Source organism: Kockovaella imperatae, assembly GCF_002102565.1.
Source record: "Kockovaella imperatae strain NRRL Y-17943 chromosome Unknown BD324scaffold_15, whole genome shotgun sequence".
Lineage (NCBI taxonomy): Eukaryota > Fungi > Basidiomycota > Tremellomycetes > Tremellales > Cuniculitremaceae > Kockovaella > Kockovaella imperatae.
In genome coordinates this window covers 455,569-471,178 of record NW_019028955.1, presented here as the reverse complement: position 1 = coordinate 471,178, position 15,610 = coordinate 455,569, and the positions used below count along the sequence as shown (strand labels likewise).

The following is a 15,610-nucleotide window of genomic DNA, read 5'->3' as shown; positions in this document are numbered from 1 at the left end:
TCTTGTATTTCTCGTCGTCCTCCGCCTCTCGAGAGACGACGCGTCATTCACATCTGCCTGCCACGGCCCCCAGACCTCTCTACGTACTGTCGACCGTCACGGTCCCCATTCTTCCGGGTGCCATCCGGCGGCCATGTTATATCTTATCGATAGACAATTCGGGCGCCGAAATGCTTGGCCCGGGTGCCCGAGAGGTGTTGCATTCACTATAAAGGTATGGGATGAACGCATGTATCTTGCTTTCCCAATGACTTCCAACTACGTCCGTAACAACAGGACTTCCCACCAAGATACTCGTCACGAAGTTACTGCCGCGAGGTGCATCCATCGCCTCTTTGTCGTTCCCGCGTACCATGTCCTCGTCAGCTGCCACCCACGTTGACCTCTTGATCATAGGTAAGTGATCGCGATTCGGTATAGCACGAAGGCTATCTTTGACTGAAAGAATCTACCTCGTTCAGGAGGCGGTCCTGCAGGTCTAGCTACAGCATCGACATTTGCTCGACTGAAGCGCTCGACATCGATCTATGATTCTCACGTGTATCGGAATGCAAACTCGGCAGCGGCGCACACGTTGATGGGGTTTGAAGGTCAAGATCCAGTTGTTCACCGCCGGAAAGCGAGAGAAGAGATTGAGAGGGATTATGATTGGGTCAACTTCAGAGACGATACGATCGTATCTCTGGAGAGAAACGACAAGAGCGGCTCGGGATTCGAGGGTCTTGATCTCACGACCTTCAAAGCTGTCGACAAGACGGGACGGGAAGTCTTGGCGAGAAAAGTCGTATTGGCGACAGGTCTCAAAGATAAGATGCCAGATATTCCAGGTAAGCAAGAAGGGGGGTAAATCAGAAGGGGAAATGAATGACCCTCGCCGGTCGCAAGAAGATCGAGCTGATGCGATTCATCTTTGGACCTCAGGTATCACCGAGATCTGGGGTAGACGAGCGGTCCACTGTATATTCTGCCACGGTACCGAGACGTCTACCTCACCGATCGCTGTTCTTTTGAACACTGATGCGCCTCACTTCAACGCTATGCTCTTGGATAGCTTTACGAAATTATGGGCGACGTTGAAACATCCCAAGGTTTACATCTTGACCCATGGCATAGACCCCTGGACGCCTGAAGGCGAGGAGAAATCAGGCATGAAAAAGTTCCAAGATATCATCAAGGCTAGAAGGTGGGTCCCCCAGTCGCGACCATGATACTGTATCACTGTTTGACGCTTTGCTCCAACCTCAAGATACGATATCATCACGTCTCCTCTTACTTCTGTGGACTCTTCCAACGACGATCATCTGACGATCCACTTCCAAGACTCCTCCTCGATCCAAGTAGGAAACATCAACATGTTCCCAAGTGCGTTACTTGCCCATTCGGACGCCGAATCATTCCTCCGACCTTCCTTGTTCGACGGACAAAGCTTGACACCTATGAGCACCGTTCCCATTATCAAGCCTGATCAACTCTCAGAGGGAGATCTCAGATTCCCGCCCTTCTTCGGTGATGATCCCAGGACCATCGTTCGTGGATTGTTCTGGGCAGGCAATTGCGGCAATGCCATGGGAAATATCAACCTCAGTGTGTTGCAAGGTCAGATTGCAGGTTTCGGAGCGGGCGAAGAGCTGGGACGAGAAGACATGGAGGCGGAGGTGTAATAAGAGAATATCTGCCTCGCTGTCTGGTAGTAAAGCGCTACATGTGCAACTGGACTACCGGCCTCACGCCATGCATGCTACTAGACCAGATGAGGATGAGAAAGAAGAAGATGGGGAAGGAATGTTCATCTATGCAGATGCTGACGGAGAGTCGTGAACTTGTTCTGTGGTCGCCTGCGCCGGCGCCTGTATCTGTGACTGTTCTGGAGCTGGGGCAGCTGCAGTTTTCGGCGGAGGCGGAGGCAAAGGCGCAGGAATAGCTTCGCCCAAGAAACCAGGGAGAACCCTCTCGATTCGCTGGACACTGGCGTTCCATAATTCCTTCTGAGTCTCTGTACGAGGGTCAGATGGCGCTTGAGGGTGAGGTGGAGGCACGAGTAATCCAGAAGAGTGCATGACCAGCACGACATTTTTTAGCGATTCACCCGCTTCGCTCTGAGGAAAGCAAGATCAGCGACACACGCATAAGTGCAGGTTCACGACTCACGAGCAAATCTCTCTCGCCTCGCATCAACCTTTCCAGCTTGTCCAGTACCCTCACGAAGAGACTTCCCACTTCGTCTGATCGGCCTTCCACTAGTCTCACGACGTATTGCAAGAAAACTTTACACAGCAGAGTCGCGGATCGAAGTCGCGTCTCGGCCATGCCATGGGGATCACGTTCATACGCTTGAGGTTTGAGCAACTCATCCAAGACTGGGAAAAGAACACGGTCGAGGATGGTCGGCAGCGTCGATTCAGGGCCAGACAGCAACTGGGACGAGAGGAGAAAGCGCTGAAGATATGCCACAGCTCGTTGGCGAATTTCTCGATGGGTGTTGACGCATTGTTTACCAATGACGAGCAGAGGTGGGAGCCAGAAGGCATTCCAAGCTGTAGCATGGTCAGCTACAAACCTCAATAGGTTGATTTCACCTTCTCGTTCAGATAGCTTGCTCGAGGCCATGAGCTCGGGAATGACATTCCGCAACTCGTACAACGAGTCGAGGGCAGTCAGACCACGTTCAACAGTAGGACCGCTGTGTGAGATGTCAGCGAACCAATCTGCCTACCCCTGGCTCTGGACTTACAGCGTCGGCGTCTGAGCGTTTATACTAGATCTCCTAGTCTGTTGCTGTCTTCCAGCAGCTGCCGCACCAGCTGCCGTAGCAAATTCATCGAGGAGTGCCACAACGCCTCCAAAGTTGTCAGCACTGAGCTCGAGTCCATCTTTGCCCGTCGCCATGCGTTGCACAATGGACAATGTCACTTTGGATGCCTCGGGATGCGCGACAGTAGCTCTGAATAGGGCAATGATGAGGCCCCACTCGGTCTGCGATCGAACGACCGAAGAATCTTTCTCGAGGATACGAGCGACACCAGCCATGAGCTGTTCGGAGACTGCATTGAGGACAGTGGACGGGAGCGAGCGGAGAACGTCAAGCGCGAGGTAGAGTTGATCGCGCATTGCGGGCTGGAACAGGCTTAAGTGTCACATTTTTTATGGTCAACTCACGTTCTCGGACACAACGAGACACAGCCTCAAGAGACCGACAACTGCACGCTCGACGACCAAAACACTGTAACTCTGTGCAGATCCGAGTAATGACGCGAAGAACTCAAACAGAATTGGCCTACATGACAGGTTAGCGGGTGGAGACCGAGGAGCCCAGAGTGCCTACCAAGTTTCGGCAATGTGCGTTTTGCCTCTACTAGCCAGACTGACCATCGTCTCCAGGTGGAAGACACAAGCTGGATCGTATGGTAGTTGGCCATCGTACGACGATGATTGAGTTGGTGATCCAGACTCGCGGTATCCCTGTCTATTGGCAAGCTTGCCGATTGTGCGTGCTTCTGCCAATGCGCGGAGCGCCCGCAAAGCAGGAAGCAAGGCATCAAGCTCGAGTTTGCTAAGATTAGCGCGTCAGCTATGAACAGGCTGCTGATCGAGAGAGACGATTCACAGAATCTCGCCATACAGGTCCTCCAATTTGCACGAAGACAGACAGTCCACAGCTACCAACGTATTCTCCACATCCTCATCCGAAGCTTCCATCACCAAATGGTCGGTCGATGAACCATAAGGTGAAAGAAGGTACGAAGACAGTGTCGACAGTAAACCACCACCTTCAGACCTTCGCTCAGATACAGCCGCGGCGTTGGACGCTTTCATGGGGATCGTCGTGGTTCCCGCCAGGAAATCCTCCATCTGGAGCATTGGCCCCGGAAGGAGTCGATGAAGGAACAAGGTCTGGAACATTTCAAAGATCTGCAGCCATCCTTCCCGAACGGCTGAGGCGTGCGAGTTGGCAATGGTGAATAGGACCACAGTTGCCAGTTGTGATCTATAGCTTTGGCCAAATCGGATAGATAAAGGAGAAACGATAAGCGTCTGACCGTCCTTCTCCGCGCTAGGGAAGGAAACGGTGGGTATGTGGAGATCGCCGTCATCCAGTAGACCAGTAGCGCTTGACAATGATTGAACGATCGTGTCAAAGACCTCGGGGAGGCGAAAATGGGCTGCCAAGGAAGCGCATTGACGGAACCCTGTGATTGCTCTTTGGATCACATGCTCGTCTTGTGCAGACATCGTGAAAGCATATGCGATGGATGAGATGAGCTTTCGCCAAGCGAGACTGAACATTTGTTCGTCAAAGCTCGCCGTGTTGCAGATAATCATAGGTCCTTTCGGACCAGGGGAGTCAGGACGATCAACGGGCTGCCAGTCGTCGCACTCACCAGCCGTCCTGGAGCGCAACATGAGACTCTTCCAAGCGTAGTCGAAACCATGTTGTCCAGCATGCTCCTCGGGCAGAATGATTTCGCGCTTGCGTAGGGATTCGTGAATCGAAGCCTGCGCGACAAGACAGGTGAGTTATGACATGACATGGGAGTCACGAGACACACCAAATACTCGGGATCAAAGTCCTTGCCTCCGTTCACGCCCCGTAGATTTCGTTTATAATCGTCAATGGTCATCCGTTTCTGCGCTCGGTGAGAACTGTCTACCGTCTGGACGACTCACCCTATTCTGGGGGTTGTGGAGATCAGTGTTGAGCATGATGACCGAGTAAGCCAAGACATAGATGGCATCTTGGTCCGCGATGCCCGCTGGATCGGATATGAGCACAAACTGGTCGAAAAAGAGAGCGACTAACGAGGTTTGAATGAGAAGAAATGTTCTGCAAAGACTTCGGTGATTCTAGCAATGGGCTGAGCTTCGCCAGGTAATCTAAACGTCTCTAGTAGCTCTCGCATGGCATCTGCGACAGATTTCTATGGGTTTGATAAGCGGGTGGCCTCGCGATGAAGTGTCAGAACGACTCACCCCGCGGAAGTCGAACAATTTAATGAAAGCCGTCAACAGCTCGATTTGATCTGGTCTCGAAATGTAATCTCCCAATAACTTTTTATCCAACCTCGATGACTGCTTGAGGAACCGGGCGATCGCCTTTGTCCGTTTTTGCTCTGGGGTGCCCTCGTCCTTGTCGTCGGGTGCAATGACCCCTTTCTCCTCGAGATACGCGATTCCCTGCCTGGGTTTCGTGTTGAAAGCCGCGGCACCAGCGAGGAATACCGCCTTTCGCGCTTTGCCAGAGTTGAGCGATTCGATAGTTGGGTATGACTGAGCGAGTCAGCGAGCCGAATCACGACAAAAGACCTGCCCACTCACCCTTGACCATTTTTCATCCCCTTCTTCCAACCTACTCGCCATAGCACTGACGAAAGAGAGCAGGGTCTCGAGACATAATAGCTGAGCACTATCAAGACCGTCGAACAGGGGTGTGGAACCGTCCTGCTTGGGCGGTCCAGCAGGGTACACTCCCTGCAAACCAATCAGTCTCCTGGACCGGCCGAAGGCTCGACAAACTTACCCTTGTTAAGAAATCGATTAGACGCTCAAAGATGTCCTCACTGTCCGTTGAACAATCATAGTTGATCCAACAATCCACCATAAAGCTAGGTCGTAAGGCGATCTGTGTCAAGGTCTCCAAGATCAATTCTCTGGATTCAGCTGGGACTGGAGGTAACAGAGTGAGGGGTCTTGGGGTGGATGGACCTGTATTCGGAGCGGTTCCGATGGTAGGACCTTTCTTCTCGTCACCGTCAGTGGTGTTGGCTGCGATGGCTGGGGATGCTGGTCTTGAAATCGCATTCGGAGGGTTGAGATTCAGCGGGCCAGTAGACTGCTGAGAGGACGCCAATCTGTCAATGACATAAGAGAGGAAGAGTTCGAGTTGCAGCTTGAGATGTGGCGAGAGCGTCGAAAAGAGGGTCGAAGTCGTACGAAGGGATTGAGCGAGAAGTGAAGGGGAGTCGGATCGCGTGAGCTGAGTGTCGCAGTCAGTGACTCAACATTCGTCGTATTGATGGTCAGCTCTCACTTGGAATAGGTAACGACATCCTTCATCCCTGACACCCTCTCTCAGCTCTGGCCATTTCCCAAGACTTGTCCCTCCAACTTCGAGAGCCGTGTTTAGGATGGCGAGCGCTGAGAGCCGCATGGAGTCGGTATGTGCTTGATCAGAGGGATCCAGCAAAGCAATGAGGACTCGCAAAAGCTCAAGGACTGTTGGCAGCCCGTAAGGAGTGTAGAGCAGAGGGGATTCTGAATCTGAGCATCGTGTGTCAGTCAAACATTGACGAGTCTAAACGTCTGTGACTCGCCCTCCGAATCTGAAGCTTGCTCCTCGTTCGCCTCCTGACCAATGTCTCGCATTTCTCCTGGCCTCTTGCCGGGCTTTTCGACAGCAACCTTTCCATCCTGTCCACCATCACGGGCTCCCTCTTCCTCCGCCTGCTTCCTCTTCTCTGCTTTCAGCCGTCTCCTCTCCTTCTGTCGCTCGACCTTTTCATCTTCCAGCTGTTTCGCAGCGCGTAACAATTCGTCCACTTGCTCCGGTGCCAGATGTTTCAAGCGCATGAAGACTGTCCTAGTCAAGGTCTGAACACAGCTCTGAGCTGCATTCCTCAGACCGTCACTCAATCTAGCGCGGGCCAACATTCCAAGTCCAACTTCGAGTAATTCGCAAACGCTTTCGTCGCCCATATGGTCGAGAAGAGTCAGATGGAACGCGGATGAAGTGGAGGGGAGTACGAGAGGTGCGCAGAGCGATTCAATCACTCGAAGTAGTCTTAAGAGAACGAGTTCATCGGATTGAGGTGAGGAAGATGGAAATCTACATTGAGACAGTGTCGAAGTGATGTATGCCAGACAGATCTGAAGGGAAGTGGATGGCGTGATGGTTGATGGAGGCGCGTCGAAGAATAGTGGTAGTATGGATGTGATGAGAGAGTTGAGAGAAGTCAAAGCTAAAGAAGTGATGGGTCCAGAGGTAAGAGGTGATCTGATCAGGGACAAGAATGGGGTGACCACATCCAGGGGGTTGATAGATGTGATATCTGATCGTTCGTATAAGCTCAATCACTGCGACCGACCGACCGAGAGAGGAGATGACAATTTACCTTTCACACCTGACATGTTCCTCCTGAGCTCTACAAACCCATCCATGAGATCTCCTTCTTGATTGTCCAAGCTGGCTCGACCGCCGCCCTTTTTCCGAGAAAAACTAGCAGCTGAGGAGCTCCTTCCTCGGCGCAACGACGGAGGCAGAGGTGCGGCCGAAGTCGCGAATGAGCTCGATGATGAGGCCCATCTTTGATTTCGGCGCATAGATGAGGTCACGGTCTGGATCTCTTGCAAGACCAGCGTGACTGGTTGAAGGTCCGTCGAACTGAACATTGTGGCCGACATGTTGAGGGAGCGGTCTAGCCTGGGATGGTGAGAATATCCGCAGCTTCTGGTCGCCTTCTTCTTCTTGGGACTGGATCCGCTTTTCCTTGAGCTTGTGTCGCCCTCTACGTCCTCCACGTCGTCCACGGAGTCACTGAGGGGGATGTCAAGACTGAGGTCGAGTGCCAGCGAGGAATCTCGGGACGGTCGGGTTAAGTTACGCCTATTTTGCTCTCACGTGACATGACATCGCTGGCGCGCCTATGACACCTCGCCTCAGCTTGCGCGTTGGGATGTATCATCCGAGATGATTATTATCATTGATCACCTCTGGCGAGCACTGAGAATCTGACGAACGAGCAATAGCGACAGAGGAGATCATATCCACGATGGGAGACTGCTCATTCGGAATCACCGGTAAGCTTCATCTTCTCTTGATGAACCTGTGGAAAGCTCGCTCTGCCCTTGGCGCATCGAGGGGGGGAGGAAGGTCTAAAGCTGACGATCGTTTCTCCGTTCTTAGGCAAAGACTTTGTCATTCTCGCCTCGGATATGAACGCCGGACGAGGGATCATCAAGATGAAGTCGGATGAGAATAAAATTCGAGCTTTGGGACCTCATCTCGCCATGGCGTATGGTGGAGAGACGGGCGATACCGAGCAATTCACAGATTACGTTGAGAGGAATATGCGGTTGTATCATATCAGGTGGGTCCGCAGCATGGCAAGGGCAGTGAGCGAGCGAGCGAGCGACCGATGGACCGATGGAACAATGGCGAACCATTTCTGGAGCCTGATCTCGCTTTCTTGCTGGCTCCTCAATTGCCGTGACATCGATCACTGACCATCCCTACCATCCTTTAGAAACCACAATGCTCTCCTCCCTCCCGCGGCGTCAGCTTGGATCAGAAGACAACTGGCCCAATCTCTCCGGTCACGGAAACCTTACGCTGTCAATCTGCTGCTAGGAGGGTGAGCGAGACAAGGGGGTTGAAAGCGCTTCCAAGATGCTGACGCTAATAATCCTCCTTGCCTCTCGCACCTTTTTTTCGTCACCGGATTCACTCCTTCAACTCCAACCGGATCGCGCACACGATGTCGTCCACCCACCGATTTGACGTACGCCTCATTCCCCCTTTCGATTGTGCACACCTCGCCTATGCCTCGTCCATCCCTGCTGAACATCCCCCTTCGTCCGGCGGTCCGCGATCTCGGCTCGCAATATACAGGTTCGACACGACCACTTCCCTTCCTCATCTCTATTGGATCGATTACCTAGGTACCAAAGCTGATATTCCCTACGCTGCACACGGGTTTGGAATGTACGTCGCCCTCAGTACGATGGACAAATGGTGGTTTGAAGGAATGCCAAAAGAGAAAGGAGTGGAGTTGTTGAGAAAATGTATCAACGAGGTGCAGTCAAGTGAGTCCTCGAGCTGCCAACACTACCAGAGTCAAAGAGGCATCGGCTGATATCCATTGCCTCTTGCCTCTCAGGGATCGTCGTCCAATTCAACTTTAATTGCATTCTCATTGATGCTGATGGAGTCCATCAATTGGACTTGTCAGCTTCTGACCCCATTGCGGATCTAAGCAGGGCGCCCGAAAAGGCAGAAGTGGAAGTTCCCAATCCTATCATCGCTGCGCCGGCTTAGAGTCATTCCGGGCAAGGAAGAAACGATGCGTAAGGCATAGGAGGGAGGAGTTTGACACGCACAGACACCATGTACATATGCTTTGTCAGATAGCATGCAACGAATCAAACAGCACAGTCGAGCACCTCGTCAAGGGAACGCTGACGACGATCAATGTCTATCTATGCATGCAGTTGTGGAAGCAATCCCAAAAGAGTAAAGAAATTCTTCGGAACACACAAATGGATGATTGTAGAAGCGCTCATGCCAAAAGATCGTCCAGCCAGGCCTGTCAAGCCTCCGATCTTAGGTTCCAAATCTGCGCGAGCGATTCAGCAAAGGGCCGATCGAGTACCACTTCAGAAACACTCACACTCCCAACATCCTGAATTCGTCCGTCTTGACACCGTCAGGTCCGAGCAGGGTGCATTCGACCTGATCAAATTGGTCAGAAACAGATACCAGGACGGATAAAACGTCCCGGGACTCACATAGTGATCACCCGCCGCAACGCCTTCATCGATGAGTGTCAAGCTAAGCGATGTGTGAGCAGGCAGGCCCCAGATATGAGCACATTATGTATGACTCACGTCGGCGTCACATCGTGCACGTCGGCTGTCCCCGTCAATTCGACGGCTCCACCATAATTGTCGTCGACCCAACATGCTGCACGGCCCAAGGGGTGGTCTTCGGGGTTCCTGAAGGAATCGGGTCAGTCATGTCATTGATCTCGCCGTCGCTCGGCACGAGTCGACGACTCACTGAAGGTAGTATATAGCCACGTCGCCGGCGCTCAACTTGATCGGAACTCGCATCTTGCTACCACCAATATCGGCATACCAATAATGTCTCTCTTCTCGACTCTTGGCCTTTGTCGGATTATGAGCCAACCAACCGCTTCCAAAGAAATGAGATGGAGGAAGAGGGTTGATAAGATCATTTGCGCTGACGCAGAACGGTGCGACTTCTCTGAATCGTAGTATGTCTGAAGGTCGATCCGATAACATCGACTTGGGCACACTAGTCGCTCGCATCTTCGCAGCTAGGCCTCCACCTTCTGATGCCAGGTCCTCCTCAGAGCTTACACCTTGCGGGTCCAAGGCGTCGATTTCGGATGGAGCACCCATGTATGGTACGTCAAAGGCGTGTCCCATCGTCGCTGCCCATCCGGCACAGATCTGACTCTGAATATAGGAAATGATCACGTCGGCGATGAGTTGATGACCTTCAGGGTTGGCCAATATGGGGTCCGTGAAGAACTGCTTGCGGACATCTTCCGGTGTAGCGACGTAGTCGTTGTAGAGAAGTCCTTTGGCACTGGGCAAAGTCATCAGCGGGTGCCGCGTCAAGGGTCAAACTTCAGACTGACCTGATATGTGGGACGTCGTAGAATTGAGCCACGACAGTGTGCAGCAGCTCAGGTCCAGCGAATCCGTTCTGAGCTTGAATCTGGGGTGAGAAGTGGCCCAGGATGATGACGGCGGGCTCATCAGGTCGGACGAGGAGGGATCGCACGAGGAGTTCAAAGTGGGAGAGCCATTGCGGGTCGCTGATGCTCCATATGAGCTTTCGGCCATTAAAATCTTGGTCGACTCACTTTGGGTCTGATGCGTCAAACTCGAGAATGATCAAATCGGTGTGATCTGGCAGATGGTGCATTGAGCAGTAAGCGAAGTAAGCCGAATCTGTCCGTCTTGACGCTCCGTTGGTGAGCTCAGATTCGGGATGAGGGAAGATTGAATTCCACCACTCGAAAAATCTCGCGGGGTAACAACGAGATGCGACGGGGTCGTCGCCGGCACCGTGGCACGCGGATACTATTTGCAGACGATTTAGCATAATATTCCATTATAGAATAGGTTATACGCCTGAGGCTGTGTGTGACGACATCACTGGAAGGGCTTCGCACTCACCTGATCCTCCTAAGACCGAGATCGTGACTGGTAGCCCCGCCATAGCCTTCTGAACGACTCGCTGGACTCTAGCCCCGCTTCCCGTATGTAATCGACTCCTCAATAATCCCCATTGTCCTCTTCTCTGAGCGATTTCGTCTCCTGGTCCGAAAACCGGGCAGAAATCGAATGGCGCAGGGTCGGATGCTGACGCATTGAGGTAGTCCAACGGTGACAAGAGTTGATGACGGGAATAGATCGCTGTTGGATCGGCTGAGGCTGTTGTGAGGCATAAGCAGAGCTATATGAGAGGAGTGCAGGGTCAAGCAGGCAAGCAAATGAGGGATGAGGTGAACAGTAGACTGGGGGTGGTGGCGGGTACATTGAGATGAAGTCTAAACTCACATGATACCAGCCTTGTAAGAGCAAAGAACCCAAGACAAGCACCTAAAGCGACCCATATACGTGTCGGGACGCCTAAACGGTTCAAGTCGATCAGTATTGGTATCGATAATCGGCAGGCATAGAGAGAGTAAGTGCTGCCGCGCGTGTACACGCATGGCCTCAGATCTTCTCGACAGCAATGACTCACCATACAGCGTATTGGGTCTCCCATTCGCCGTTGGAAGCTCATCATCTTTCAATTTGACTTCTCTGAGCATGGTGGAGAAATCTTCGGATGTAGTGTCGAGCGGGTGGTCTTAGACCGGAGGAGGCCAGCCTGTGGCTTGGAGTTCACACTCGAATGAGGTCCAACAAGTCAGATAAGGCGGCCAGAGATTGAACGATATCGAGACGTTGTTGAACAGATCCTTGTCAGAGAGGAAACGGCCCAAAATGTAGCTCGAGATGCAGCCAAGCTTCGCCAGTAAGTTTGACCTTTCAAGATTGGCTTCAAAGTCCTCTGTACAGCCTGTACGCAGACTTTCCAGTCCAAGAGCGTCTATAGCAGAGTCAAGACGATGTATGTCGAGGGAGTGTGTAGGTGTGACAATTCCACCAATCTCAGCCCGTTTTCGCCCCCCCAAGAGAGTCCTGAAAAATTTGATTCCGCGACGCGACTCGGGTTGTGGGATTCAAGGGACGATGAGACGTGTGAGAGCAGACCATTCAACCAACAGATTGAGCAAGCAAGCAATGACGAGCAGGTCATAATACCAACCCCCAGAGAGCTTGGGAGGCTTATCGACATGGCTCTGCCAAAGAGCTTGGTGGCCACATTGACACCGGATGAATTGACATTCCTAGCGGAGGAGGATAGGGTCCAGATCGTGCCTCTGTTCTCGATGACGAGAGTTAGATTATTGAGTGTGAGTTTAGAGGAGCTTGGAGCTTCCCTTAGGGTGGTGATCATCCACGCGCTGACATGGACCCAATTGCTGGCTTTTCAGGGGATCTATGGACCATTCCAACCGCCCTCCGCGACAACTGTTCCTCTATGGTTGGCTCTGTCTCTGAAGAAAAAAAGAAAGTGTAGGATCGTTCCACCAGAATGGATGAGCGCGGGTGAGTGTTCGCAACCAACGTCGATCGGACGGCGAAGAGCATTCAAGTACTGACGAACTCTTTTCTTTCTTCTTGTCCTCTATCCTCCATATCTGACTTTTCGACGCCGCTATCTATCTATCTCTGACCCCTACCTGGACATCACAATACTCGTCTTTCCTCCCTTCGCTCAACGCACGCCCCCTTCGTGTCTCTCCATGCCACCTCGTCTTCTGAACCTGCGATGAATGGTTGCGGATGGCATTGCCTGACACGACCTGACACTCGCCCCTACCTCCCTCTGCTCGGTATCACTCGCCGTATAGATCGCTTACAAGCCCTACTCAAAGACGAGAAAGAAAACGCAGAAGGGTTCGAACCCCTCCCAAGGCGATTCATAGAAACGTCCAAAGTCCTCTTGGATCTGTGCGCAAGGTCTAATTTTCCAAATAGTCTGTCGTTTCATTGACAGCATACTGTCCTTTAGGGCTTCGGACGATCTTTATTCTCCCACCATGTTACGATCACTGCTCAAAGATTTGCGGGAGGTTCGTCAGGCAAAGATCCGACTGGGTTTACAGAGTGAAGGTGTGATGAGGGGAAGCTATTTACAGGTGTGTGAATGTGGCCCGGGCCACAATTCCGTTCCTTGTACTCTTCGTCTTTCCCTTGCAGATCTGTGCGAAACCCTACAAAGACAAACCTATATTGACACACACACCTCGCTCTTGCCAGGTCACCAATCTCACCCCGCTGGAATTATCCGAGCTCAAACCGTTTCTCGTCAAAGCAATGGGCATGATGCAATCGCTGGAACCAAGAGGAGACGAAGAAGAAGGACAAGGCAATGATGGGGCGCTGGGAGGATACACTCAACAAAGTATATAATAGGAAAGGAGACCTTGCAACGCCTGGAAGCCCCACTGCACATGACCTTGTTTCATAGTCTCTAATCTTTGCATCTGCATGGATCTCCAAAGCTGGGCGTCCAGATTCGCCTGACGCACGTCGTCTCATTCGATATTGTATACATGCGATCGACGGCGTATATGGCTCACAGAGAAAGAGACGTATATAACATGAGGATAGGAGAACAAAATGATGAATCGGGGCAGGGAGTCTAAACAGGAGGGATAGTCTAATAAATATGGAGAATTGTTTCGTGGTGCAATCTAGGAGGCTACATTGGACCGACGAGACATGCTGCTGAAAGCGAAGACATAGTATGTGCGATGCGTGCTTGGCGAAATGGAGGTCGTGCGTAGGGAGACGTTGAAATTTCGTGGTAAAAGACATGAGCAGCCAGAAGTGTTGGTTCTTCCCATCGCAAACTACATGAGCACGCATCCAGACGACTTTTTGGCCTTGCCAGCGCGTCTGTTGGGATTGACTAAGACAGCCGCATCAGTCGGCGTCTCCTGTGTGGGACGAAGTGGCGACTCACGGACAGTACGAATCGCCTCATCGAATACTGTTTTGAGACCCTTTTGCGTCAAAGCGGAGCACTCGAGGTACTGCCAAAGTCTGGTCAGCTGGAACTCATCGATTACAGGATGAATACTTTCACTTACCTTGGCCGCTTTAATGTCATTTGCCATTGCAGAGCCCTTCCAATAAATTTAGCAGTGCTTCGCCTCTCCCTCTCCCTCCCTCCCTCTCTCTTTCGCACTCACCTGTGAGTACTGAATCGGAGCCTGTCGACGCTCCCGCAGCCTCTCGATAGACATTGGGTCTTCTCTCAGGTCCAACTTGGTTCCAATGAGGAGGATGGGGGTCCCAGGGGCTATCGACGAGTGAGTGGGAGCTTGGCCGGTGGCACACGTGAAGCTTACAATGATGTTGGATTTCGGGCCACCACTAGCCAAGGGGTGAGCATGTAGCTGTCGGTGTTCTGGAGCCTATCGACCCACCTTTGTGCGAATGTTCTCAAAACTTGGTGGAGAGACGGTGGAGAAACACAAGAGAAAGACATCTGTTTGGGGATAGCTCAACGGTCGAAGACGACTGGAAGATTGCGCCGAATCATCAGCACGGGGGGTCCGGCTCGAGTCGTCACACCATTGTCCCTGACTCACTCGTAATCTTCCTGTCCGGCTGTATCCCATAATCCTAGGGAGACTGTCATTCCATCAACGATGACTTGAGAGGAATAATTGTCAAAGACTGTAGGGACGTATTCGCCTGGAAAGGCGTTGGTGGTGTAGGATATGAGGAGACATGTCTAGGTAAGAGGGTTTAATTGGATTCCTCGGAGAGGTGTAGAGTCAGAGGCTGACATACCTTTCCAACGGCACCATCGCCTACTACCACGCCTGCGAGTTGGGACACGGGTCCATGGGGAGACAGAGTGACACGAGAGGATGGGCGAAAGGGCGATGAGGTGGACAGATGTGGGTACAATGACGTGGTGGCGGAAGGGGAAAGACGTCTAGGTCAGCAATGATTCTAACGATAAGCCGTCGGCAAGGACCCACATTTGATATTCCTAGTGGATGCCATGGTGTGTGTATGGGGGTGGGGGCTGGGGGTTTCCGGTGTGAGTGAGAGGGTTGAAAGGCTGCAAGAGCAGATCAGCACTGTCGGGATTCAGTAGCGATAGGTCGGGAATCTCTGATGGATCTCGATGACCAAGCCAAAGCGGCGGCAAAGTCATCATCTCGAACAATCACATGGATCATGGACAAAGAAGCTGCGGGCGGCGGGTTTTAAAGACTTACGACGAGGGATCGATGCCCACTGGGAGGTAGGAGATCGATGAATGAGCAGTTGTATATGTCGACCTTTTGACTTGGGTGCTCTTAAGAAGATGAGGAAGAGTCGCCCGTACTATCTATCTAAACCCCCTTTGGTGAGAGAGAGCGAGCGAGAGACCAAGTCCCGATGAAATGACGGCCGAGCGTTGAAGCGCGTTTGATGAGTGGGAGTAGGTGTCAAGAGAGGCTTTGACGTTGTTTCCAAGCAGAGTCACGGAGGAGTGGACCAATCGGGTTCTTGGTATGATGAGCCCAGCTACTATTTTCCTCCAGTGATTTGGCTTGAAGGCGGCGCGAGGAGTGCAGTTGAAGATGATGAAGAATGAGAGTTGAAGCGGAAAGGGGGCAGGGGCAGCAGCAGGTCACCGACGGAATCAAAAAATAATTGTCCCACGCGACGCGCGATGACGGCGGGGGAATGTGGCAGCAGTTAGGGGAGGGCTTCATTCATCTCATACCATATGAGATGAAAT

At 52.2% G+C, this 15,610-nt stretch overlaps 6 protein-coding genes across 6 annotated transcripts; 3 read left to right on the top strand and 3 right to left on the bottom strand.

Moving 5' to 3' along the window:
- Positions 1-23: 23 nt before the first annotated feature.
- BD324DRAFT_637379 (hypothetical protein) lies at positions 24-1,753 on the top strand. Its single transcript, XM_022017000.1, has 4 exons — positions 24-396; positions 462-827; positions 922-1,183; positions 1,247-1,753. Exons 1-4 carry the CDS (start codon positions 354-356, stop codon positions 1,659-1,661), a joined length of 1,086 nt encoding a protein of 361 aa, XP_021868562.1. The 5' UTR covers positions 24-353; the 3' UTR covers positions 1,662-1,753.
- On the bottom strand, positions 1,754-7,547 carry BD324DRAFT_637375 (putative golgi-specific brefeldin a-resistance guanine nucleotide exchange factor 1). Its single transcript, XM_022016999.1, has 17 exons — positions 7,107-7,547; positions 6,309-7,043; positions 6,026-6,255; positions 5,516-5,971; positions 5,314-5,466; positions 4,969-5,265; positions 4,799-4,916; positions 4,666-4,751; positions 4,548-4,625; positions 4,380-4,494; positions 3,605-4,325; positions 3,323-3,550; positions 3,157-3,274; positions 2,732-3,114; positions 2,577-2,680; positions 2,149-2,534; positions 1,754-2,096 (listed from the first exon to the last, which is right to left on the bottom strand). Exons 1-17 carry the CDS (start codon positions 7,393-7,395, stop codon positions 1,791-1,793), a joined length of 4,803 nt encoding a protein of 1,600 aa, XP_021868561.1. The 5' UTR covers positions 7,396-7,547; the 3' UTR covers positions 1,754-1,790.
- A 138-nt stretch (positions 7,548-7,685) lies between these two features.
- Positions 7,686-9,203, top strand: BD324DRAFT_637373 (hypothetical protein). Its single transcript, XM_022016998.1, has 5 exons — positions 7,686-7,791; positions 7,898-8,081; positions 8,238-8,345; positions 8,603-8,796; positions 8,871-9,203. Exons 1-5 carry the CDS (start codon positions 7,764-7,766, stop codon positions 9,026-9,028), a joined length of 672 nt encoding a protein of 223 aa, XP_021868560.1. The 5' UTR covers positions 7,686-7,763; the 3' UTR covers positions 9,029-9,203.
- On the bottom strand, positions 9,184-11,925 carry BD324DRAFT_637370 (capsular associated protein). Its single transcript, XM_022016997.1, has 10 exons — positions 11,492-11,925; positions 11,305-11,376; positions 10,921-11,178; positions 10,605-10,824; positions 10,377-10,556; positions 9,770-10,324; positions 9,598-9,705; positions 9,499-9,541; positions 9,381-9,442; positions 9,184-9,326 (listed from the first exon to the last, which is right to left on the bottom strand). Exons 1-10 carry the CDS (start codon positions 11,559-11,561, stop codon positions 9,314-9,316), a joined length of 1,581 nt encoding a protein of 526 aa, XP_021868559.1. The 5' UTR covers positions 11,562-11,925; the 3' UTR covers positions 9,184-9,313.
- On the top strand, positions 11,926-13,394 carry BD324DRAFT_637367 (hypothetical protein). The gene is made up of 5 exons (XM_022016996.1): positions 11,926-12,209; positions 12,291-12,405; positions 12,711-12,810; positions 12,872-12,998; positions 13,120-13,394. Exons 1-5 carry the CDS (start codon positions 12,090-12,092, stop codon positions 13,270-13,272), a joined length of 615 nt encoding a protein of 204 aa, XP_021868558.1. The 5' UTR covers positions 11,926-12,089; the 3' UTR covers positions 13,273-13,394.
- On the bottom strand, positions 13,395-15,124 carry BD324DRAFT_637362 (P-loop containing nucleoside triphosphate hydrolase protein). Its single transcript, XM_022016995.1, has 9 exons — positions 14,859-15,124; positions 14,665-14,696; positions 14,460-14,605; positions 14,295-14,388; positions 14,217-14,241; positions 14,058-14,167; positions 13,956-13,991; positions 13,829-13,898; positions 13,395-13,774 (listed from the first exon to the last, which is right to left on the bottom strand). Exons 1-9 carry the CDS (start codon positions 14,881-14,883, stop codon positions 13,716-13,718), a joined length of 597 nt encoding a protein of 198 aa, XP_021868557.1. The 5' UTR covers positions 14,884-15,124; the 3' UTR covers positions 13,395-13,715.
- Between the last annotated feature and the right edge of the window lie 486 nt (positions 15,125-15,610).